This window comes from Mytilus trossulus, chromosome 14, assembly GCF_036588685.1.
Source record: "Mytilus trossulus isolate FHL-02 chromosome 14, PNRI_Mtr1.1.1.hap1, whole genome shotgun sequence".
NCBI lineage: Eukaryota > Metazoa > Mollusca > Bivalvia > Mytilida > Mytilidae > Mytilus > Mytilus trossulus.
The window spans coordinates 23,196,882-23,222,796 of NC_086386.1; the positions used below are offsets into that span (position 1 = coordinate 23,196,882).

At 31.2% G+C, this 25,915-nt stretch overlaps 1 protein-coding gene across 1 annotated transcript; it reads right to left on the minus strand.

Moving 5' to 3' along the window:
* Window positions 1-3,985: 3,985 nt before the first annotated feature.
* Window positions 3,986-25,826, minus strand: LOC134696896 (coiled-coil domain-containing protein 22 homolog). The gene is made up of 16 exons (XM_063558860.1): window positions 25,710-25,826; window positions 22,598-22,769; window positions 21,669-21,801; window positions 19,696-19,826; window positions 19,243-19,327; window positions 18,470-18,639; window positions 17,534-17,740; window positions 17,058-17,120; window positions 15,404-15,643; window positions 14,748-14,864; window positions 14,173-14,274; window positions 13,171-13,278; window positions 9,798-9,893; window positions 9,248-9,307; window positions 8,690-8,764; window positions 3,986-6,354 (listed from the first exon to the last, which is right to left on the minus strand). Exons 1-16 carry the CDS (start codon window positions 25,757-25,759, stop codon window positions 6,235-6,237), a joined length of 1,929 nt encoding a protein of 642 aa, XP_063414930.1. The 5' UTR covers window positions 25,760-25,826; the 3' UTR covers window positions 3,986-6,234.
* Between the last annotated feature and the right edge of the window lie 89 nt (window positions 25,827-25,915).

Here is a 25,915-nt window from a genome sequence, read left to right on the forward strand (position 1 = left end):
AATGGGGACATATAGTTGAAACCCCCCCTTTATCCTGAGTTGGGAACCCCCCTTTTTAAAATGGCTGGATCTGTCCCTGCTACCACTAGTGGTTCAAAAAAACTGACCTAACACAAACTAAGTCATGATTCAGTACCACCACTGCCATTGGAAACAGCATACATATGTCTTGCTTTAGAACTCTGTCAAGGAAAGGCAAATACATGAGTAGCTGGGTTAAACTAGTATCTAATCTTATGATTTCATTTTTTTGTATTATCAATTAACCCTCAAAATCAGTGTAAGGAGACTCTCAGTAATTATCCATACAACAAGCAGATGTTCCGCAGGGCGCAGCTTTATACAAACCGCAGAGGTCGAACCCTGAACAGTTGGGGCAAGTATGGACACAACATTTAAGCTTGATACAGCTCTAAATTTGGATTGTGACTAAATAGTTGACACAACATAGGTTTCTGACACAGAATGAATGTGGTCTAAGAACTTAAACTTAAAAACTTAAAAATTTTAAATTGGACATTTACCTATTATGTTTTTATATCCAAAATCTAAATAAATGGTTAGATTCAGCATATCATAGAAACCCAAGAATTCAATTTTTGATGAAATCAAATAATGTTCAATTTTTGACCATTTAGACCTTAATGTGGACAAATTTGATAACCGGGCCCAATTAATTAGATTAGATTCAACATATTGAAGAACCCCATGTATTCCATTTTTCAATTCAATAACAACGTTTAATTTTGGACCCCGATTTGGACCAACTTGAAAACTGGACCCATAATAAAAAATCTAAGTACATGTTAAGATTCAGAATATCAAAGAATCCCAAGAATTCAATTTTAGTTAGAATCTAAATACACAGTTAGATTCGGCATATAAAAGAAACCAAATAAGTCATTTTTTGATGAAATCAAACAAAGTTTAATTTTGGACCCTTTTGGCCCCTAATTCCTAAACTGCTGGGACCAAAACTCCCAAAATCAATTCCAACCTTCCTTTTGTGGTCATAAACCTTGTGTTAAAATTTCATAGATTTTTATTTACTAATACTAAAGTTATTGTGCAAAAACCAAGAAAAATGGTTATTTGGGCCCTTTTTGGCTTTTTATTCCTAAACTGTTGTGACCAAAACTCCCAAAATCAATCCAAACCTTCCTTTTATGGTCATAAACCTAGTGTTTAAATTTCAAAGATTTCAATTTACTTAAACTAAAGTTAGAGTGCAAAAACCAAATGTCTTCGGACGACGACTACGATGCCAACGTCATACATGTACCAATATACGACCAAAAATTTTCAATTTTTGAGGTTGTATAAAAAATAGAAAACATGTTTGAATTAGGAAAATTTTGATGACATGTTTTGTGGAATAACAAGAAAACTATTGCTATCACTTTATTAAAATTATGGATGAGCTGTACAATAACAATAACAATATTGTTCATGCTATTTGTGACCTTTTACAAATATGCTAAATGAATTAACATGAATAATACACATATCAAATATGAATATTGCACCAGAATTGACAATTATACAATAAAATGCCTCATGTAAATAATTTGTTTTTATTGTTTATTAGACCTCTTCAGTCCAAATATTCCTTTCACAAGTACTGTTGCCTGTACATATTTTTCCTTAATTGCAAGTCAATAACTGATGGAACAAGCTACGTTAAAACTAGCAATTAATCAAAACTACTAGCATGTAATTCAAATAAAGCTATTACTTGCACTTGAAATAATGCAACAATCATGGCTCTCAAATGCTTTTTACCCATAACCATTTAAGGTTTCAACTTCCATTCAAGGGACATCACTCCATAAAAAGTTATAATTAGCACAAATTTTCAATCTCAGCGTAGATAAATATTAAATGTAGCTTTAACATAACTGCTATAAAAATTAACTTCCAAAGAGAACAGAGGCAGAGGCACAGTTTAACTTAATCTTTTGAGCCAATTTAAAAAAAGATAAAAACTTTGGTAAATATATGAACAAAACCCATTTTTAAGACTTGTGTAAAATCATCAACATTTTCAAGTTTCAAATGAATAACTAATCAATTTCTAAAACATGATATGCTTATAAATTGTATTGATGTAATGATAACTAATATTTCTATATGAAGGTGGGTGAACAGCTTTTGATCGTTAATTCCTGTATTGATTCAACTACAATTCTTGATAATGGGAGATAACTCCAATTTTAAAGATAACTTTAACAATGACATCATTATATTTTTAGAACAGATATTAGATTCCTGCACCTTGCAAAAGTTATGTAGTTTTCTTGACAGGTGTAAGTTACACCTTGTAAAATCATTTTGTGACTTGAATATCTGAGCATATATTTACAATGATAAATTTCTGTAAATGTTCATGCAATCTTTACCCAAAAACTATTACGCTTGATATCTATGACAAGAGTGCACACACTGAAATGTCTAGCCTTCTTTACTAATCATTGATATTATGTTGATAATCCTAAATATAAAGCTTTATTACAACTGTCACATAATATCAACATTAACCAAGAAAGCGAAACATTGATCAATGAACCATGAAAATGAGGTCAAGGTCAGATGAACCATGCCAGGCAGACATGTAAAGCTAACAATTCTTCATTACAACAAATATAGTTGACTTATTGCTTATAAATTAAGAAAAACAGACCAAACCACAAACACTTAACATTTAGCAATGGACTGTGAAAATGAGGTCAATGTCAAATTGAACCGCGTAACAGTCATATAGATCATAAAATATTTCCATACACCAAATATAGTTGACCTAATGCATAGAGTATTAGAAAAATAGACCAAAACTCAAAAACTTAACTTTGACCACTGAACCATGAAAATGAGGTAAAGGTCAGATGACACCTGTCAGCTAGATATGTACATCTTACAATTATTCCATACACCAAATATAGTAGACCTATTGCATATAGTATAAGAAAAACAGACCAAAACAAAACTAGAGGCTCTCAAGAGCCTGTGTCGCTCACCTTGGTTTATGTGCATATTAAACAATGGACACAGATAAATTCACAACAAAATTGTGTTTTGATAATGGTGATGTGTTTGTAGATGTTACTTTACAGAACATTCTTGTTGTTACAATTATCTCTATCTATAAGAACTTGGCCCAATAATTAGTGGAAAATATTTTCTAAAAGTCTACAAAAATTTATGAAAAATGTAAAATATTGACTATAAAGGGCAATAACTCCTAAAGGGGTCAACTGACCATATCAGTCATGTTGACTTATTTGTAACTCTTACTTTGCTGAACATTATTGCTGTTTACTGTTTATCTCTTTCTATAATATTACTCAAGATAATAACCAAAAACAGCAAAATTTCCTTAAAATTACCAATTCAGAGATAGCAACCCAACTACAGATTTTCGATTCATCTGAAATTTTCAGGGCATATAGATCTTGACCTGATAAACAATTTAACCCATGTCAGATTTGCTTTGATTTTTAAATGCTTTGGTTTTTTGAATTATAAGCCAAAAACTGCATTTTACTTAGCCATGACGGCCATCTTGCAATTTTTGAACTAGATACCCCAACGATAATTGCGGCCAAATTTTATTTAATTTGGCTCAGTAGTTTCAGAGGAGAAGATTTTTGTAAAAGATTACGAAGATTTACGAAAAATGGTTAAAAATTGACTATAAAGGGCAATAACTCCTATAGGGGTCAACTGACCATTTCGGTCCTGTTGACTTATTTGTAAATCTTATTTTGCTGAACATTATTACTGTTTACAGTTTATTTTGCTGAACATTATTACTGTTTACAGTTTATCTCTTTCTATAATATTATTCAAGATAATAACCAAAAACAGCAAAATTTCCTTAAAATGACCAATTTAGGGGCAGCAACCCAACAACGGGTTGTTCGATTCATCTGTAAAGTTGATGGCAGATAGATCTTGACCTGATAAACAATTTAACCCATGTCAGATGGTTGGCCGGGTCACCGGACACAATTTTTAAACTAAATACTCCAATGATGATTTTGGCCAAGTTTTGTTTAATTTGGCCCAGTAGTTTCAGAGGAGAAGATTTTGGTAAAAGTTAATGACGACGCCGGACGACGCCGGACGCAAAGTGATGGGAAAAGCTCACTTGGCCCTTCAGGCCAGGTGAGCTAAAAACTTAACTATAACCACTGAACCATAAAAAAAGGTCACGGTCAGATAACACCTGTCGGTTGGACATGTACACCTTACAGTCCTTCCATACACTGAATATACTAGACCTATTGCTTATAGTATCTTGGATATGGACTTGACAACCAAATTTTAACCTTGTCCACTGATCCATGAAATGAGGTTGAGGTCAAGTGAATACTGTCTGACAGGCATGAGGACTTTGCAAGGTACGCACATACCAAATATAGTTATCCAATTACTTGTAATAAGAGAGAATTTAACATTATAAAAAATATTAACTTTTTTTTCAAGTAGTCACTGAACCATGAAAATGAGGTCAAGGACATTGGAAATGTGACTGGCAGAAAGTTCGTAACATGAGGCATCTATATACAAAGTATGAAGCATCCAGGTCTTCTACCTTCTAAAATATAAAGCTTTTAAGAAGTTAGCTAACACCGCCGCTGCCGCCGGATCAGTATCCCTAGGTCAAGCTTTCTGCAACAAAAGTTGCAGGCTCGACAAAAACGAACAAGCATGCAAATAAAATTGAAAAAACTTATAATAGAAATTTAAAAAAAGGGTATAGAATACTAATGAAGACAGCTTTTATATGTCTATACATATACTTAAATGACAGCAAATTAAAGTTGACATTGAATTAAAGAAAAAACTGACTTTCCAATGTATGAAACATGTCTGTTTCTGATATTGACTTTGATAAAAAATAAATAGAAAACAAGACCACTTTCGAGTTCGTCCGTCACCGGCAAAAACTCGTCAATTATGCACACCTCTATGACGTCATTTACCAGATAGAGGGGGTCGCCTGTATCCCTGCATTATTTAGGTTCATCAAGCGTCTTAGTGATCGTCTTTGTGCAGGATAAACTAGAAATAATGGTTGCTCTGTAGGTACTTACTGACAATTCCCTAATGACAGCAGTGTTGATTGTAAATTTTGAGAATTCAATTTGCCGAATAATTCGTACAATATAGAATTATAGTTTTCCAACCACTCGCTCAACATTGGAACGGAAGTGACGACGCCTCTAAACGCACAAATGACGGTGATAAAGGCGTGTATAATTGACCAGTTTATTCCGGTGACGGATGAACTCGAAAGTGGTCTATTCAGACAAAATTGACCATAAGTTAAACTAATCTGTACATGGTTTATAAGTGACTTTTCCCATATAATTTTTTGTTAATATTATTAATGCCTTTTAAACATATGCATACCGTAGTATAAGAAATAAATATACAAAATGCAATGTGAAACGGGGGAAATAATCTAACTAAGAGGGAACTATATAAGATTTAAAAATAATAACTAACAAGACCATAAGAAAAATATTTTTTAGATTTTAACCTACTTTCAATCATTTCTTTTCTGTATTCTATGTTATCCCATTTAAAAGTAGAAACGTTGAATGGCCAATTGTCACTCAGTTCAGTTCTTATGTAATTTGATTATGTAATTCCCTGTACAACAATCCTTGACAAAGACCTTAAATGGGGAGAAAATTTTGTCTTCATCTTTGTTTTATAGCTTTAGTTTTGAGTTTTTTGTGGTTTTTTTTCACAATTTCCTTTGACCATTCCTTTATTTTCAAATAACATGTTTATTCTTAAAACCAATCAATAAAATCAAAAGTACTTATTTCCTATGAAGCAACACCAGAAAACAATATGCTCATAGGAATAAAGTCATAAATAGATTGTTTGTTAGCTTAATGTTAAAAAGTTGTCTATGATATTTTAAAGAATCTAGAAATATTTTGATTATAGCCTAAGCATTAACATAGGTTGGATAAATGGATACCTCATTTGGTAAATAAAATAATATAACAAATAAGAAAGTCAATACACAAATCATTTCATAATATGCTTTTTAAAGAGTCTACAAATTTAAAACAAAATAGTTAGCAGACATGATTCAGTGAAAAAATATATTTTCAGAGTATTATTCTATTCAACCTTTACGGACTTTCAATTACGGAAGCAATGATGCTTTGTGTCTATTCTGTTTTGGCACATGGTACGCTTTATCATTATCTATCAAGATTTCTGCTGTTTAAATTTAGTGGCCATTGTAGAATTTTCTTTCTTCATTTGTTGGTAATCGGATGTAATCTTTTCTAGATTTGTTAACACCTTACTCTTACTCTCATGTTCAATCTGAAAAAAAGAATATGGAACAGAAATTTTACAACTGAACACATCATTCATAGACATTCAGAAATAACCATTAATTCCTAATTTACCTGTTAATACAGTTTTGTGATATTCAAATTATTATAAAAATTGGGACAGAATAGAATTCGCAAAAAATAAAATCTTGCATTTTATAAAATTTTCAGTTTTTTGTGTGCAGCATATGTAATTTACTTAAATAATAGAAAATGTTTTATAAAGTACACTCTGATTAATAACACTTCAGTGTATATTTTGATAATGAAAATGCATATATGCCTTTAAAATTTCATCTTTGCATTAAACATAATCCACTTTTATAGATTTTGAAATAAGTTCTTTAAAGGTTCAAACATTTAAGAAAGATAAATTGGTTTTTTTTTAAAAGTGATTAAGATTACAACATAATGTTAACTTCTGTACCCTTATTTTGACATTTTTACCGATCATGTTTGTTTGTTTATGTTAAGTTCAAACATTGTTGTCATTTTAATCGAATTTTATATGACAACATTCCAGTGAGATGTTAAGTTAACTATAAAACTAGGTTTAATCCACCATTTTCTACAGAAGGAAATACCTGTATCAAGCCAGGAATATGACAGTTGTTGTTATCCATTCATATGATGTGTTTGTAATTGAATATAAACTGTTATCCCAAAGATATGTCTCGCCTTTTTGTAATTTTGATTATGCAAATGTTGAAATCAAAATAGCAATACTTTAACATCTTACACAAGTTATGCAAATATTCAAAGTCAATGAACCATGACTGAGTTACATCCCTAAACCATTTCCATGTAAATGAGATGTGCCAATGCTAATATAAACAATATCAAATACCATTGACTCATTATAAGTCATTCCCAAACCTAAATACAAACATTAACTTGTAAACTATGTAAAAGATTCAAAAACAATGAACCATGAAGAGTGGGTGGGGGCTATATAATCTCCATGGAAACAATACCAAATACCAAATATCATTGACTTAACTTTAGCAATTCATCTTAAACTGATCTAATTACAAACTAATTCATGTCAACTAAGATAAGTTTCAAAGTCAGTAGACTGTGAATGAGGGGGCAGGCCAAATATTCTCCATGGAAATAAGATGTGCTAATGCTTATACAACAGAATACCAATTAAAATTGGCCTACCACTAATGGTTCCGTTGAACTGACCTAATCACAAACTAATACATGTTAACTTAGATTTTTTTTTTAAAGTCAATAGACCATGATTAAGGGGCGTACCAAAATTATCTCCATGGAAATGAGATATGCCAATGCTTATACAACTGCATACCACAGATCATTGACCTACCACGTGTGGTTCTCTATAAACTGACCTAATCACAAACTAACACATGTAAAATAAGCAAAAGTTTCAAAGTCAATAGACCATGACTGAGAGGACAGGGCCAAATAATCTCCATGGAAATGAGATGTACCAATGCTTATACAACTGCATACCAAATATCACTGACCTACCACTTGTGGTTCACCATAAACTAGACCTAATCACAATCTTATACATGCAAAGTAAGCAAAATTTTCAGTCAATAGACCATAACTGAGGGGGCAGGGCCAAATAAATTCCATGGAAATGAGATGTACTAATGCTTATACAACTGCATACCAAATATTATTGACCTACGACTTGAGGTTCACCATAAACTAGACCTAATCACAAACTAATACATTTTATTATACTTCATGTTAAAATGCCATATTTTGATTGGCTAACATGAGGGTGTCAATTTTCTCTATCACATGGCTGAGCGGGTGACAAATTTTTTAAATGTTACCCTCTCATCTAGACCAATCAGAAATCGATAATTCAAAGAATAATGAATTGAATTTACATAAGGAATTAAATACAACGCTTAAGTTCTACGTTTTGGCTCAGATTTTATTATCGACTGTTAAAATAAAAAAAAGAAAACATCTTGCTTGACTTTTTTTTTTCTAATGCCCGTAACGTTGTTATGAACGTGACGTCATAGAAAATACTTTTGAAATAAAAGTAATTTGTAAAAGCCAATAATGATAGGACATTCAGTTTAATAAATTAAATAACACATAGCTGAGAGGGTGATAGAGCATATTGGAACCCCTCGAAAAGGCCTCGCCGCAGTTGACAATGTTTTCTCGGGGTACCAATCTGCTCTTTCACCCTCTCAGCTATGTGTTATTTATATAGTGACGCCTACGCTGTTGCAGAAGATGGAAACAGCATAGCTATGTCTTGATTTTTGACTCTGTCAAGGTGTGACAATAATGTTGAACTAAAGTGAGGTATAAAACATTAATCCTACCTGGTCCTCTAATTCTCTTATCTCCCTCATAATGGTACCAGTTTGTGTCACTGTTTGTATAAGCTGTTCAAAATTCTGCAAATAAATAAATCTTTTACTAACCATGTGTTTATTAAAAGACAATGCTGACATAACCTTCAATATAGATTCAAGATGGAATATCAAGAATTACAAACTATTTACAAGACCATTTTAAATAAAAAAGACAAATATAGAGATTGTTGGTGTTATCAAGGAGTTACAACACATATGTAAACCAACTTATTTTCACAAGCGATGTATTATCTTAACTTACATGAGTAGCAAATTAACACGAATATAAATACTAAAATAATCACAAATTTGTAAAACTTGAATATTTCCTTAAAAAACAATGTCATGTAAATTCGAAAATTGCAAAATTAAATAGCTGCAATATAGCCTAGAAAGAGTAAAGGCAAGATAAAGTATTCACAAAAATAAGTTGCTTTGCAGTTAGAGAAAAGCTGAAAATGTCCATACATGTAGCAAGTATTGCTAAAATCCTAATGATAATGTTTTGATGTTTAAAAGATATACCTCATGTAATGCTGCTAAATTCCTGTATGCTTTCTTCACAGATTCATCCTTTTTAGCATCCTGTTAATAAAAATATAAACAATTTATAACTTTTAAAGAAAAGCATAAATGATATATCTGAAACTGAGATCAATTTCCCTAGATTAAGGAAAACTTGTATGTTCGTTGATATTTAGATTTGTGGTTTTGCTGCAATCTACATACAAGCCTATAAGAAATTTTGTGTTTCACCTATACCCACAAAATCAACGAAAAACTTGTATCTTACGAATTATATTGAATTCACAGTATAATATTTTGCAATACCAGCTAATACATATTAAATGCATTTTGATGAAACTTATATAATTTTTGCAATGACCTTCATTACTATCTCCAAATAAGTGTGAAAAACAACTATTCATCAATAAATAATAAATGCTGAAACCATGACTTAACTGGACAGCAATACTATATACCAAGCCAATACATGTACCAGTGTAGTTAGGGGTTACCCATTGGTAAGGATAGGTATTATAAAATATTTAACACCCCTTATTGCAAACCTTACCCTGAATATAAGTTCATCTGTTACAGTAAATGTTCGATCCAGTTTACCAGATAACATGTTGATTTCTTTCTGTACTGATCTGGTGTCTACTAATACCTAGTAAATAAACATAAAGAAAATGATTAGTCTTCAGAAGAACATGAAGAATTTGGGAGAGGTAGAACCACTAAACAAGAAAATATCAAAATTTAAACTAAGAGTTAATATGCTTTTAACAGTTACATTACTTCACATAGAAAATAGTAAAAAAAATTGGTGATAATTCTGTTTGTGTTCTTTGACAGTAAGAAAAATATTGGTAAGAAAGCATCAGTCTAATATGAAAGTCTGAATATGGAACTATGTTAAAATGCATGCATACTTTCCATCTGTCACTATTTGCGGGGGATTTCCCACATGGATGCTCCCAAATTGAAATTTTGAAAGAGCAATTTTGTCTGCAATTAATACAAAACAATTAATTTTACAATGACTTTAGGCTTATAAAAGTATGAACAAGCCAAAAAACAACATTAAAATGTATTTGCAAGTTTTTTAGGACTATGACAGCCATCTTGCACGCAAAACCCCCATTTGCATTTTGAAAAGTTGGAAGGTATGTGCATGGATTAAGGTTACTTGAACCCAAACAGCAAACTTAAATTGTATTGATTTACCACCATTGATTCCAAAGAAAAATGTTCATTTAAACTAGAGGCTCTAAAGAGCCTGTGTCGCTCACCTTGGTCTATGTGCATATTAAACAAAGGACACAAATGGATTCATGACAAAATTGTATTTTGGTGATGGTGATGTGTTTGAAGTTCTTACTTTACTGAACGATTTTGCTTCTTACAATTATATCTATCATGAACTTTGCCCATTAGTAACAGAGAACTACAAATGTATATTTGGTAAAAATTTACATAAATTTACCAAATTAATGAAAATTGTTAAAAATTGACTATAAAGGGCAATAACTCCTGAAGGGGTCAATTGACCATTTAGGTCATGTTGAATTATTTGTAGATCTTACTTTGCTGAACATTATTGCTGTTTACAGTTTATCGCTATCTATAATAGTATTCAAGATAATAACCAAAAACAGCAAAATTTCTTTAAAAATTACCAATTGGAGGGCAGCAACCCAACAACCAGTTGTCCAATTCATCTGAAAAATTCAGGGCAGATAGATATTGACTTGATTAACAATTTAACTTCTTGTCAGATTTGCTCTAGATGCTTTGGTTTCATAGTTATAAGCAAAAAACTGCATTTTACCCCTATGTTCTATTTTTAGCCGTGGCGGCCATCTTGGTTGAATGGCCAGGTCATCGGACACATTTTTCAAACTAGATACCCCAAAGATGATTGTGGCCTAGTAGTTTCAGTGGAGATTTTGTAAAAGATTACTTAGATCTATGAAAAATGGTTAAAGATTGACTATAAAGGGCAATAACTCCTAAAGGGGTCAACTGACCATTTTGGTCATCTTGACTTATTTGTAGATCTTACTTTGCTGAACATTATTGCTGTCTACAGTTTATCTCTATCTATAATAATATTCAAGATAATAACCAAAAACAGCAAAATTTCCTCAAAATTACCAATTCAGGGGCAGCAACCCAACAACCGATTGACCGATTCATCTGAAAATTTTAGGGCAGATAGATCTTGACCTGATAAACATTTTTATCCCATGTCAGATTTCCTCAAAATGCTTTGGTTTTTGAGTTATAAGCCAAAAACTGCATTTTACCCCTTTGTTCTATTTTTAGCCGTGGCGGCCATCTTGGTTGGTTGACCAGGTCACGCCACACATTTTTTAAACTAGATACCCCAAAGATGATTGTGGCCAAGTTTGGATTAATTTGGCCAAGTAGTTTCAATGGAGAAGATTTTTGTAAAAGATTACTTTAATTAACGAAAAATGGTTAAAAATTGACTATAAAGGGCAATAACTCCTAAAGGGGTCAACTGACCATTTTGGTCATCTTGACTTATTTGTAGATCTTACTTTGCTGAACATTATTGCTGTCTACAGTTTATCCCTATCTATAATAATTTTCAAGATAATAACCAAAAACAGCAAAATTTCCTCAAAATTACCAATTCAGGGGCAGCAACCCAACAACCGATTGATCGATTCATCTGAAAATTTTAGGGCAGATAGAACTTGACCTGATAAACATTTTTATCCCATGTCAGATTTCCTCAAAATGCTTTGGTTTTTGAGTTATAAGCCAAAAACTGCATTTTACCCCTTTGTTCTATTTTTAGCCGTGGCGGCCATCTTGGTTGGTTGACCAGGTCACGCCACACATTTTTTAAACTAGATACCCCAAAGATGATTGTGGCCAAGTTTGGATTAATTTGGCCAAGTAGTTTCAGAGAAGAAGATTTTTGTAAAAGATTACTTTAATTAACGAAAAATGGTTAAAAATTGACTATAAAGGGCAATAACTCCTAAACAGGTCAACTGACCATTTTGGTCATGTTGACTTATTTGTAGATCTTACTTTGCTGAACATTATTGCTGTTTACAGTTTATCTCTAACTATAATAATATTCAAGATAATAACCAAAAACAGCAAAATTTCTTCAAAATTACCAATTCAGGGGCAGCAACCCAACAACCGATTGACCAATTCATCTGAAAATTTCAGGGCAGATAGATCTTGACCTGATAAACATTTTTACACCATGTCAGATTTGCTCTAAATGCTTTGGTTTTTGAGTTATAAGCCAAAAACTGCTTTTTACCCCTATGTTCTATTTTTAGCCGTGGCGGCCATCTTGGTTGGTTGACCGGGTCACGCCACACATTTTTTAAACTAGATACCCCAATGATGATTGTGGCCAAGTTTGGTTTGATTTGGCCCAGTAGTTTCAGAGGAGAAGATTTTTGTAAAAGTTAACGACGACGGACGACGACGGACGAAGACGGACGCCGGACGCCAAGTGATGAGAAAAGCTCACTTGGCCCTTCGGGCCAGGTGAGCTAAAAAGTATTCAAAGACAAGCAAACAAAAATGTAGGTCATGTTGACCAAATTATTATTCAATGGGTAACACAGCATAAGAAGGTATTCAAGAAGTGAAAAAAATGACTGTACGGTAACCTATAGTTCTTTTAACATGTCTGTATCATTTTGGTCTTTTGTGGATAGTGTTTCATTGGCAATCATACCACATCTTCTTTTTTATATTAACATAATTCTGGCAAATCTGGAAATATTTAATGGAAATACATGAGGGTAAATAAAGTTGTTTCGGCCACAGATAAGGCACAAAGCCTATAAGATTTTAAAGCATTTAGAATGCATATGTCATGAATAACATAATTACATACATACATTATTCTATCACTAACTAAAGCATTTTAGACTTTATACCTGGTTAATGCCGTCTTTTTGTTTTTTAATATTTGATACGATCTCCATGATCCTTTTAGTATAAGCTGACCTGTTGACATCTTTTGTCATTCTCTCATACTCAGCTATCTATAAATTTAACAACAATTAGATTAAATAATTAGCATAAATTATATAACTAAGTTGTCTGTACTGTCAACTGATTTTTATAGTTTTTTCTTATAATGTACTGTCACACCAAGGTCCCAGGTAAGGGGATATTTGGCAGGCCTTCAAACTAGTTTAACCCTGCCAGATTCTGTATGTATGTGACTGTCCCAAGTCAGAAGCCTGTCATTCAGTTGTTGGTTGTTGCTGTATATCATGATTATTTTTCTTCATTATTTTATACATAAACCAGGCTGTTGTTTTCTCATTTGAATTGTTGAACATTTGTCATTTCAGGAGGTTTTATAGATGACTATGCGGTATGATTATTAGCCTTAGCCACCATACAGTGACCTATTGTTGTTAAATTTTGTGTCATTTTGGTCTATTGTGGAGATTTGTCTCATTAGCAATCATACCACATCTTCTTATTTTATATTAATATGTCATCACTAAACCATATGTCATCTACATAGTTTATTTTTTCTAACTCTTGAAATATTTTAAAATCACTTAACAAAAAGATAGCCACATTGCTGCCCTAGAATAGTGTACCTACATGTATGTCTTGTGATCATCAAACAGTCTCACTACTGTTAAGTTGTTAACCAAATAATTTATGTAAGCAATTTATTTTCAAGACTTTTAAAAGTAATATGTAAAATTTAGATCTTTCAATATCTAACTTCCTCAAATAAATTAGAAATCAGAAATTAAACAGCTTTGAAGTTGACTAGAAATGGTTAAATGTGAAATAAAGAATCCTAAAAAATAAGTGGGTTTACAGTAAACAATGCGCCATTTTTAACACTTTGGACAAATAACCTCCTTTTCCTGAAAACCTGGATAAAAAAACTGTCAATAACAAAAACTAACCAATTGTTTTTGTAACTCCTCTTTCTGTCTAGCATCATCAGCTACTTCTTTCATTTTTGATCGGAATGCTTTAATCTCTTCTAACTTTTTCTCTGCTTCAGACTAAAAATAGACATAAACAATTCATTGAAAAGTTTAAATTTGAATCATATAGAGTACATACTTTTAATCTAAAGTACAAAATTATTATATCTGTGTAATCATAGATATAGGAAGATGTGGTGTGAGTGCCAATGAGACAACTCTCCATCCAAATAACAATTTATAATCGTAAACCATTATAGGTCAATGTACGGCCTTCAACACGGAGCCTTGAAATAAATGTTATCAGTTTCATGGCAATGCTTTATTTCTCTTCTAATGAACAATAGATATAGGAAGATGCCTTGTGAGTGCCAATGAGACAACTCTCAATCCAAATAACAATTTTTTTAAAAGTAAACCATTATAGGTCAATGTACGGCCTTCAACACGGAGCCTTGGCTCACACCGAACAACCAGCTATAAAGGGCCCCATACAATCTCTATTTACCATAATTTACCTTCATAATAATGTATATTAAATTTCTACTCACCTCTTTCTTTGAATTAAGATCTTTAAGCTCCCTGTACTGCTCTATCAATGGTGCTCTGTGTTTCTCCCATTGATTAGCTAAGGTTACCAGGCGTTGTGCACTACTATCTACAACTGACTGTCAAAATAGGAAAATCTGGTTATGGATGAAATATGCCTAAATTTGTAGATTGATAACAGTAACTTACATCTTATTGATGACATTATATTTCACTTTGTGCTGGTATAAATTCCAAGAAAAAAACAATCTTATTAACTATGGTCAGAGCATTTTACTTTGTTTGTGTAGTTTAATTTTTAATTTCAGAGGTAAAGCTCAAATAGAGGAATGCATTTCATTGTTATTTAAGACATTTTCTTTATTGTCATGCTCTATGCTCATTTTAAAATGCATATATGGTTCTTTGTATATCACTATCTACAGCTCTTATAACTTTGCATTAAATTTCGTACTGAATAAATGATTTCTGTGGACTTTGAATGAAAATACCATAACCACAAAATTCTGCTATGAAAAAATGTATACACTAGAGCATATTAAGTAATTTTTAATGTTGAATTCTAACTTTCTAAAAATAAAATTGCTAACAAAATGGTGTGCCTACTTAAACCATTATATCTGTAGAGTATATCTGCTTTCTTTTTTTGTTTCTTTACCTGTATTTTGGTAATATTATTTTCTGCATCAGGTAACAAGTCAAGTGTGCGTTTCTTGACTTTATAAGACTCTTCTTTATCTTGGTTCTGTTGTAATAGCGTTGAAATTTGATCTTCCATTTGTTTCATTGAAGCTGTAAGCTTTTTAGATTCAAGTTCTAAATTGTCTATTTTTGATATTAAATTGTTATATTCTGTTTTTATATTTTCTATATCCTCTTCTCTCTCTTTTTGGAGTTCCTGAAAATAGATTAAAAAAAAAAGTTGAAAAGAATTTAAATTATGAAGTTCAAATAGTTTTCGAAAATTTAATGAAGTAAACCTTGTAAATAGCAATCAAATCAAATTAACAATCATAATATTAGAATTAAGAGCAGAGACTCTTTTCATAAAAACTCTTCAACAGTAAAAAATATGTGTAAGCCATATACATTTCAGTATATCATTTATTTGTTAGAGATTTTTTGTGAAAAGAGTCTGTGATTTTCTAGTTTTCTTCTGTAATGTTGTAGAAACATTTCTTTAGAAGTGAATGGTGCCATAGAAAACAACTAACTTCATGCCATTCAAATTTTGTATCCTAGAACAGTGACAAAACTGTTTGAATATTTCCACTCTTGATGTTAGACTTGTTTATCTGTCTATTATGAAATTTAAGACTTTATGTTATCAATGTGAATAAAGCTGTATACAAGTGAGAGGTTTTAGCTAGCTATAAAACAAGGTTCAATCCACCATTTTCTACATTAGAAAATGTCTGTATCAAGTCAGGAATATGACAGTTGTTATCCATTCGTTTGATGTGTTTGGACTTTTGATTTTGCCTTTTGATTTTGGACTTTCCTTTTTTCGAATTTTCCTCGGAATTCAGTACTTTTGTGTATATACTTTTTAGATAGAATCCAAATGGAGGTATCTTGAAGGTAATATTTAGATATCAGTTAAAATATGATTATTCTATGTACAAACAGACAAATATGGGAGTAAAAACATTTGCGATCACATGAAATTTAGGTTCTTAGACAAAAAACCTATATTCAAATTTTCCATTTTAAATTTTCCATTTTATCTCCATTTTATCTGAAGAAACACCATTTAATGGGAATTAACAATGACAAAGTAATTTTATTATGATGTATACCATTCAGATTTAGGGGTGGGCCAAGGGATCCTGTAAATTTATGGAATTGTCTTAGGTTAGGGTGAAGATTGACACCTGTTAAAAAGTTAAGACTTTTAAATCTGCTTCATTTTTATGCACCTGTCCTTAATCAGGAGTCTGTTGTACAGTGGTTGTCAATTGATGTAGTTCATAATTGTTTCTTGTTTTTTATATAGATAAGAATGTTGTTTTTTTTGTTTTAATTGTTTAACACTAGTCATTTGTTTTGGCCTTTTATAGCTTGCTGTTAGGTGTGAATAAAGAATCTGTACTTTGTGTACTTTTTACACATTGTGACTTGGATGGAGAGTTGACTCTGGAACTCATACCACATTCTCTATGGAGAAGATGGAACTTAGTTGTAATCTTGTGTCTAATCCATTTGTTTTGAAACTCATACCACAATTTCTTATTTATATTTTATCACTTTATGTAGTGATATATATACCACTGAAACCTGTTCTGTTTTAATATTCCTCTTTAGTTTCTTACCTCCTCTGTGTGACTTTTATCTATTTCAGGTTTCTGTATCTGTGATAATGTCTTCTCTTCATCCTGAAGATGACAAATCAAAATAGTAATTAGATGTTTGATGAATTAGTGCAAGTTGTATGCTTGCAGTCTGATTGAATAAAAATAGTTTTTACATTAGAATAAACAAAATTTAAAGACAACACTAGTTTACAAGACAACAACTTAAACCCTATAATAACAGTTTCAATAAATGTAGTAAGACTTTTGGTATTTAGCTGAATCTTGCCTCCAAATGACCTAAGATCGACTCTGAATCACCTTTTGATGTCAAGCAAAAACTACTTTTAAATTGTGACGTCAAATATTTGAAATTATGATGTCAAAGTTTAAGGGAATCTGTGTGATTTTACGTAATGGCGGACAAATTTGCATACAAGTGTAAATACGTCTATTGAAACCAATTAAAATATAAATGTCTTTTTTAAATAGCCTACCTTTCCATAAATAAGTTGTTCAGTATGTGTAAACCTTGACCCTTTAGTTTTTGTAGAACCAGATGATCTGTTACCCATGGAATCTATCATCTGTTGTAGGTCCATGGCAGATTTTGATGAAGTCAAATCACCACTCCTCTGGACATCAGACCGTAAATTGTCTTTCAATCTTTTCTTTATTCTTTGTCTTTTCCTGGCTCTGTATTCCTAAATGGAGAAGAAATATGTCCTTGAAAATCAAAACATATTTACTAGCAGTTTGTTCTCAAACTTCATAGCAAAGTCATAATGTTGATATATGTTGATGCTGTATGAAAGACTTCAGAGCTAGTCAAAGTCTCCACCTTAATCAGATTGCAGTTTAGAAAGGTTTCACTTTATGTCTAGTTTAGCAACAAATTGTTTTTAACCCTTTCCTTCATTGGAATTGTTTTTTAACATACTTGAATTGCATAGGATTTTTATCAGTAAGGAAAATCATAAGGTTTAAAGTGTTAATGCATTGTGAAAACGAATATTTCATCAATGAAATTGAAGTCAGATATTCTCATGAATCAGAATCTCCTTTTCATATTGGAAACTTTATTTTTAAAGTCTGATGCAGACATTTTGGAGTCAAAGCATTTCAACTGAGGTACTACACAGTCGTCAAAAGGCGTCATTATGGAGGAAAAGGTTAAGTGATATATTATCTTGTTTTTTTTCCCTTTTATAAAAAATTAAATTACTGTTTGTGCAGTACATGTTGGGGAATAAAACAAGGTTTTAGGCTTTATTTAGACATAAATAATATAACTTCTAGTTAAAAGTTTCCCTCTGTTTCATTGGACATATTTGACACCATATATGAACTGTGAGACAGGTAAGAATGAGCATTTGTTTAATAAAATTTGATAACTTTTAAATCTTTTAAAGGATTTCAATAATTCAAAGTACCTGTTCTGAGAGTCTTGAAGGAAGACCAATTGTATTCCATTCATTTTCCCATTCTTGTTGTGCCGTTAGTTCCGAGGCCAAGTCCTCCATGACAGATGGCGCTGTATCACAGTGATGTATGGTTTGATTGGTAATGTATGGAAGACTTTCAGAATAATAGGATCTAACTTCTACAATCAAATGATAAATGTGTAATCAAATGTAATCAAATGATAAATGTGTAATCAAATGTAATCAAATGTTGAATACGTAATCAAATGTAATAAAATGTTATATATGTAATCAAATGTAATCCAATGTTAAATATGTAATCAAATGTAATAAAATGTTAAATATGTAATCAAATGTAATCAAATGTTAAATATGTAATTAAATGTAATCATATATTAAATATGAAACCCAATGTAATCAAATGTTAAATATGTAATAAAATGTAATAAAATGATATCATATTAAATATGTAATCCAATGTAATCAAATGTGTTATATGTAATCAAAAGTTGAATATCAAATCAAAATAGAAATATTTTTTGAAAACAAGAGCATTATTACGATTTTTTGTACGTAAAATTTTAACCCATACATACTTTCATATGTGTTGTATGAAATGTTATAAACTTTATATTTGTGTTTTGAAAATAATTTCCATATCCTCTCATTTCAATATAAATGCCATTGTTTTACTTAAAATATTGACCAATTACCATGATATTGGATCTAACCTTTTGAATTTTTTTATCTAAGGTTTCCTTTACCACGATTTTGTGTCTTACCTTTTGATATTTTCTTTGTTAGGTCACCCATACCATGTGGAGATCTCACATGACAGGAATGATATTTACATGCAGACATGGTTCCCTGAAAGAAAAGAAAAACATTCGTACACAACAATATATACAAAAGACATGTCTAAAAATACATTTTAAAATCTGCATAAAAAGATAAAAATGTCAAACAAAATGTAAGTAAGCATGACAATGCTGAAATTAACCTGCAAACAAAATGTTTACTTTCCATAATAAATCATATTTTGCCTCAAGTGGAAAACACCATGAATTGGATTTTACTGAAGCCTGTTTCATGAAATTACACGAGATACACATAAAAGGCTATTCCAAAATAGGATTGCAATTGTGATTTTTAATCTAAGAGAGAAATGTTTACACATGTATCCGGCAATTATATAAACAATAATTTGTTATACATGTCTTACAGTACAGTCTTACCTCTTTTTGCCAGACTTGAGGTTTTCCTCTCCATGTTATATTTTTGCTCTTTAAATATGGAGGGACCCATGGAGAGTCTAGATATCGTGCTACAGAGGCTGATATTGTTCTTTGCAATAATGCCGAGGCACCTAAACACAAGAAATTAAATAACTCAACAAATACCATTCACATGATAACTATGCAGAGAACTGGAAGTACTTTTACATAACATTATATTAACAAGAATGTGTCCACAGTACACGGATGCCCCACTCGCACTATCATTTTCTATGTATAGTGGACCGTAAAATTGGAATAAATTCTCTAATTTGGCATTAAAATTAGAATGATGTTATCAAAGGGAACATGTACACTAAGTTTCAAGTTGATTGGACTTCTACTTTATCAAAAACTACCTTGACCAAAAACTTGACCCTGAAATTTGCACTATCATTTTCTATGTTCAGTGAACCGTAAAATTGGGGTCAAAACTCTAATTTGGCATTTAAATTAGAAAGATCATATCAAAGGGCACATGTATACTAAGTTTCAAGTTGATTGGACTTCAACTTCATCAAAAACTACCTTGACCAAAAACTTTAACCTGAAGCGGGACAGACGGACGGACAAACGGAGGCACAGACCAGAAAACATAATGCTATCGTAGGTGGGGCATAAAAATAGTATATTAATTTTGTCAATTTAGTAATTACTCCAGTTATTAAGGATCCTTTTTTGTGAGTATTTTTTCCATTTGAAGAGACATACATTTTTTTAACACTGTAGAGCTAGCTGAAAAACAATCAAATTTAACTGTGCCTCATGTGTGTTATAATTTTGCAAATATTATTTATTTATACTTAAGGGCATATGATACAGTTAGAAGGGAGGTAATGATGTTGCTATTGTAAAATTTTATTTTCACGACGTCAAACTCTGACATATTGAGGAAAGATGCATTTTTCAACTGTTTTTATGATTTAAACTAATTTAACTTGAAACTGAGTACATGGATCCCTCTTTTTAAAAATGGTATAAATTTGATTACATAAAAGTAGGCAATTATCATTTACTACCAGTATTCTCAAAAATTTTCACTGGGAATTTAATTAATAATTTCCTGAAATTATATTGGACATTGGTTGAAATTCTGGTTTTCAAAGTTATGTTTTGTATACTGTTTTTTTTTCTCTTGGGCATTTTTTGTTTTGACATGGCTTTTTCAATTTGTCTTTCACAGTTAGAATATTCCTTTGGTATCTTTTGTCTCTCTCTGTTCAGTAAATATCTCATTTCATGAATTTGGTTTAAGGTGGTACCTAACAATTTAACTAAAATTAATTTGGCTCGTTTAATTTTCTTTAAATTTTGACAAAGTATTTACTTTGACCCTTTGACAAAAATATCACAATTTCAAAAAATTTGAACCAAATGTTTAATCAGAAAAATTACACTGGTTAAATAGCATTTTGACAAACACTTTTTTTGATCATTTTATGGAACACTGTAGAACCACTAAATTCCTTAAAATGTAGAAAACCTTGATAAATTTGCATATTAGCCTATTAAAACTTTTGAAAACATTAAAATAAGCTTGGAGAAATTTTTGCATGACATTAAGCAGTCTTCAAACAAAAATTTAACAAGATTTTAATTCCCTTTATTTTTACCAGAAAAGTCATGTTTCCATGGCAACAACACGGTGACACATTATGATTATTGAGTGACAAATTTATTTTTTTTGAAAATTAAGACATAAAATGTATTGAGGTCAAATTTGGTGGAATTCTGTATCATGTCATGGCCAGCTCATTTTTATATTTACAGAGAATTGATATTAAGAAGCTTAATATTCCCTAATGCATGTTATGAATACAACGTCATTAAAAAGTTCTGCTGATTTTACAGAGTTATCTCCCTGTAGTGTTAGGTACCACCTTAAATTGGAATGTTTTTTTTTTTTTTTTTAACAAATTAACACAATGTCAAACCTAATGGTTCCTCTTCTGTTTCCACTTTATCTTTAGGCAGTTTATCAATAAGAAACATGAACACTTTTCTGATCTCTGTTTCATTGGAATATAAAAATGTCTGATAACCGATTTCTCCTTTGTATCCAAGTTCCTGGAAAGAAAGAAAAAATTAATTCCTCTTAAATATGTTACGGTACTCAAAACAAACAACTGATAGAAATTTAAAAAAAAATAAGTATAACGATGCAAATGTTTAAAAGTCATGTGACTTTGATATAGAGACAAACAAACATTTGATATTTTGAGTACTTTAATAATAAACATGATAAAGAAGACACTATTGCTATGCTTCAATTTGATTTCATTTGCTTTAGTTTATCAAATAATAAAATTAGAGGACACAATTAATTCTTTATTTGTGAATGTTTCATTTAAGTCATTGTAATTTTTCAGAACAGAAACATAAACTTGTAAATATTCTATGTTGAAGTGATTATCCTTATTTCTATTTTCCCTCTGTGTAGTGGTACAAATAAAGAAGAAAAAACACCTAAAACTCAATCAATCCAAAATAAGACATCTGATTACCATGTGTCCAATATGATATAATGTCTTTTTTCACTATCAGTAATAGAAGCATGTATCAGGAATCTAATGTTCAGCAGCTGTCATTTGTTGTAGTTCATAAGTGTTTTCCTTTCAAATATTGTTTTTATATAGATTAGATCATTAGAACGTTGGTTTTCTCGTTTGTATGGTTTAACACTGACATTTTTGGGGCCCTTCATAACTTGTTGTTCAGTGTGAGCCAAATCACTGTGTTGTAGACAGTGCTTGGATCTATAATGGTTGGCTTTTACAAATTGTGACTTGGATGGAAGATTGTCTTATTGGCACTCATACCACATCTTCTTATATCTATAACATGTCAGTCATTATGTGTATACCTGTATAATGGATGCCAAACTAGTTCCTGTTCTGAATCTAGCGGACATTCCACTTGGTAAGGAGTTTGGAAGGTCGACTTCATTGTTGATTACTTTGAGACAACGTATAGCAGATGACACAATCAATTCTGTACTAAACTGTCTCAAACTCTGGATGTCTTCATCCAAATCACTAAAAGCAGGAAAATAATATGACAGTAGAGAAACATTAATTGAAATTTTTGTAAAGGAAAATGCCATGTTTGCAAAATACACTTACGGAAGTGCATATCAGTGTTCTTTCTGTGACTTTATAGAATCATAGTGCTATCCAAAAAAAAATGTATAATATTTATAGCATAATGTATTATATTTGTGGTGCTACATTATTTTAGGGAAATAGTGCTACATGTAATTCAATCCTGTGGTACTGTTTAAAAATACTGGGTTGAACACTAAAAATATATTTTCTGCACTTTGGTAAGGTTGTTGTCACTAGACATATTCTCCATTTTATTCATTATATCAGGATTCAGGCAGTGACATTTTTCACTAGATACTTTAAAAATTAATTGAAGAAAATGGCCATGTCAATAAGTTATACATTGTAAAAATTTAAGTAATCTCCCGCAATAAGTGGAGGAATCTGTTTTAAACATTTACAAATAATTAATCTTGGCTGTGCATATTAATTAAAATAGGGGAGTTCTGGGATAGTTTTTGTTTTAATGTTGTTAATATGGAAGTAGACAGGGAAGCATTGTGTTACATTTATCAGGGCACCATAGGTGAAATAAGCAAACGAAAAGATTAGATGTCAACCTAAAAAGTTTAACATACTTTTCCATTTCAACCCCACTTACTCTCAGGAAAATTTACAGTGATGTGAAATTACCCTGAAGATGGCATTTTCAGGCAGAAGATTGTATCAATGAAAACAATGCTAACATATCTTATGTTATCAAGTGGCTTTAGAAATGAAATTGGGCATAAAATGCAGACCATCTCAAATTTGAAGTATTGATTGAAGTTGTAAAAAATGTCTACATGTATATGTTTATATTCAATATCATTTTTTGTGGCTGCAATTTCCGACTAAAATTCTATTCTATTCTAATGAACTGAAAGTGTGTTCGTTGAGCAATTTGAAGTGATTTGAACCTAGAACCACTGAAAACACTAATAAATGAAAAAGTGCAATGTATCGCTAAAAAAAATCAAAAAAATCTACCATGTTTATTAGTCCTTCACATATGTCTATAAAAGTTATTTGATAATAGTGGTTTGTAATGCTGTATCAGTGGCTGATGCTTGGATTTGTGTGTATATAGATTAATTGTCCAGTGGCAAATAGTTCATGCATGTTCAGTTTGATTATATATATGGCACTGGCTACGGTTACATGGAAATGTAACAATAATAAAAATATTATTGTTACATAGGAGACTAAATGCCGGAATTCAAAGTCGGGTAAGGAACCGATTAATTACGAATGTAACAATAATTACTGAGGCTACGGTTACATAGCGTTATTGTTACATGAAAAATAGCAATATACGATGGGTCTATTAAAATGTACTAGATAATAAAAATTAAAGACATTTATTTTATATTTACAATACATACAATTATTAAATATAAATTCTTTAATTATTTATTTGCAATGACATTTTCTACATATCCAGTAAGTGGTTTTTAGAGCATTTCTGAGTCCGACACATTTTTGGTGAAACCACTCCACGCAGCCATCACACACCAGTGATGCCGCACTGTGAACGTCCGTATCACATACTGTACAGTTCCATTCTGCGATATCCCTTTTTGTCACAAAACAAACATTTGATTTTAATTTCACATATAAAAATGTTTTTAATGAGCACCATATTGAATTACTTAACTTACATGTGTAATGGGTCTTAGACCCTCTGCATTTAAATGATGTAGATGTAGCAAATATGTCGTTGAAAGATGGCAAAAAAGAGTTGGAGACTTGGTCTGTGTCAATTCAAACTTTGAATTATGAAACGAAATGAATATTTTGACCCATTGATATTCGTTTATAGGTTAAATTAAGTTACCTTTGGTTTGGACGAGCTCCGTCTGATTTTGAAACGAAATTACATCCTCCGTGGATACATGTATACCGAAGTTCACAGTATTTTACTTCACAGTTAGCAAACTTTGTTATAGATGACTCAATTTTTTTAGAACTGCGTTTGTAAAGCTGAATGAAATTTGTGTCTTGATATTGTTTCAGTTTTGTTTCAAACGAATCCCAAGTTTTAAATTTTTCACCCACAACAAAATTGGTCACAAGAATCTCTTCATCCATTGTGCATTGAATAATGACAGTAATACGAGTAGGTGTGCAGTTAAATATTTAAAGTGGACACTTTTCTCAGCCTGAGTTCTTAACAACAAACCATTGGTCTATATTTTCGCCTTTGGCACTACTTATCAAAAGTAATTTGTATCTTTATAACACCAAAACCATTTATACGTTAGAAAAAACAGTTTAAACACCATTTGTTAACGATAATATTTATTATTTATCATTATTACAAGTATTATTTCGTACATATGCAAGATTTAAATAAGGCAACAAAAATATACAAGATTTAAGTTTAATGATTGCTGTTTTTCATGTAACAATAACGCCATGTAACCGTAGCCTCAGTAATTATTGTTACATTCGTAATTAATCGGTTCCTTATCCGCCTTTGCATTCCGGCATTTAGTCTCCTATGTAACAATAATATTTTTATTATTGTTACATTTCCATGTAACCGTAACCAGTGCCTATATATATATATATAGGATATCGACACAATAGACTAATTTAAAAATGAATGCTTTACTACGTCTTGGCTATTGAATATACATAACAAAAGAACTTGACACTCAGCCTGATATTCAAAGATTTAAAAAAACATAAATGTCATGCTTTTTTAACTTAGGTCAAATGTTTAAAAAAACGTAAACTTTGCAACTTTAGAGAGGTGTATAGAACATGTTGTAATTTTTCATTTGATTGTAAAATTGGATAACTAAACAACGCAATTAGAAGTTCAAAATATAGTTTGAAATGAAGATAAATTGGGGGTAGTATAGAGATTGTTAAAGGTTGTTTTACCATCCGATCACATTTAGAGAGTGAATAACAATTTTATCCACCTCCTCCATCTTGTAACGTCATGTGATCAATCTATAAATAACTGCCGGCAACTTTTAATGTTTTTCGCCTCTTCTGAATCTTTAGCATATCATTTTGATATTGATTCACTTTAAAAAATTTAAATTATACAATTCCAAATAAAAAACACAGTTTTTAACATTTTA

Excerpts from the sequence above, each read along its gene's own strand:
- LOC134696896 (XM_063558860.1), bottom strand. The coding sequence starts at position 25,759 with ATGGAGGAGGTGGATAAAATTGTTATTCACTCTCTAAATGTGATCGGA. Across the intron at positions 19,328-19,695 it reads CTCAAGTCTGGCAAAAAGAG|GGAACCATGTCTGCATGTAA; the intron begins GTAAGACTGTAC and ends CTTTTCTTTCAG. Across the intron at positions 14,865-15,403 it reads ATAATATTACCAAAATACAG|TCAGTTGTAGATAGTAGTGC; the intron begins GTAAAGAAACAA and ends CTATTTTGACAG.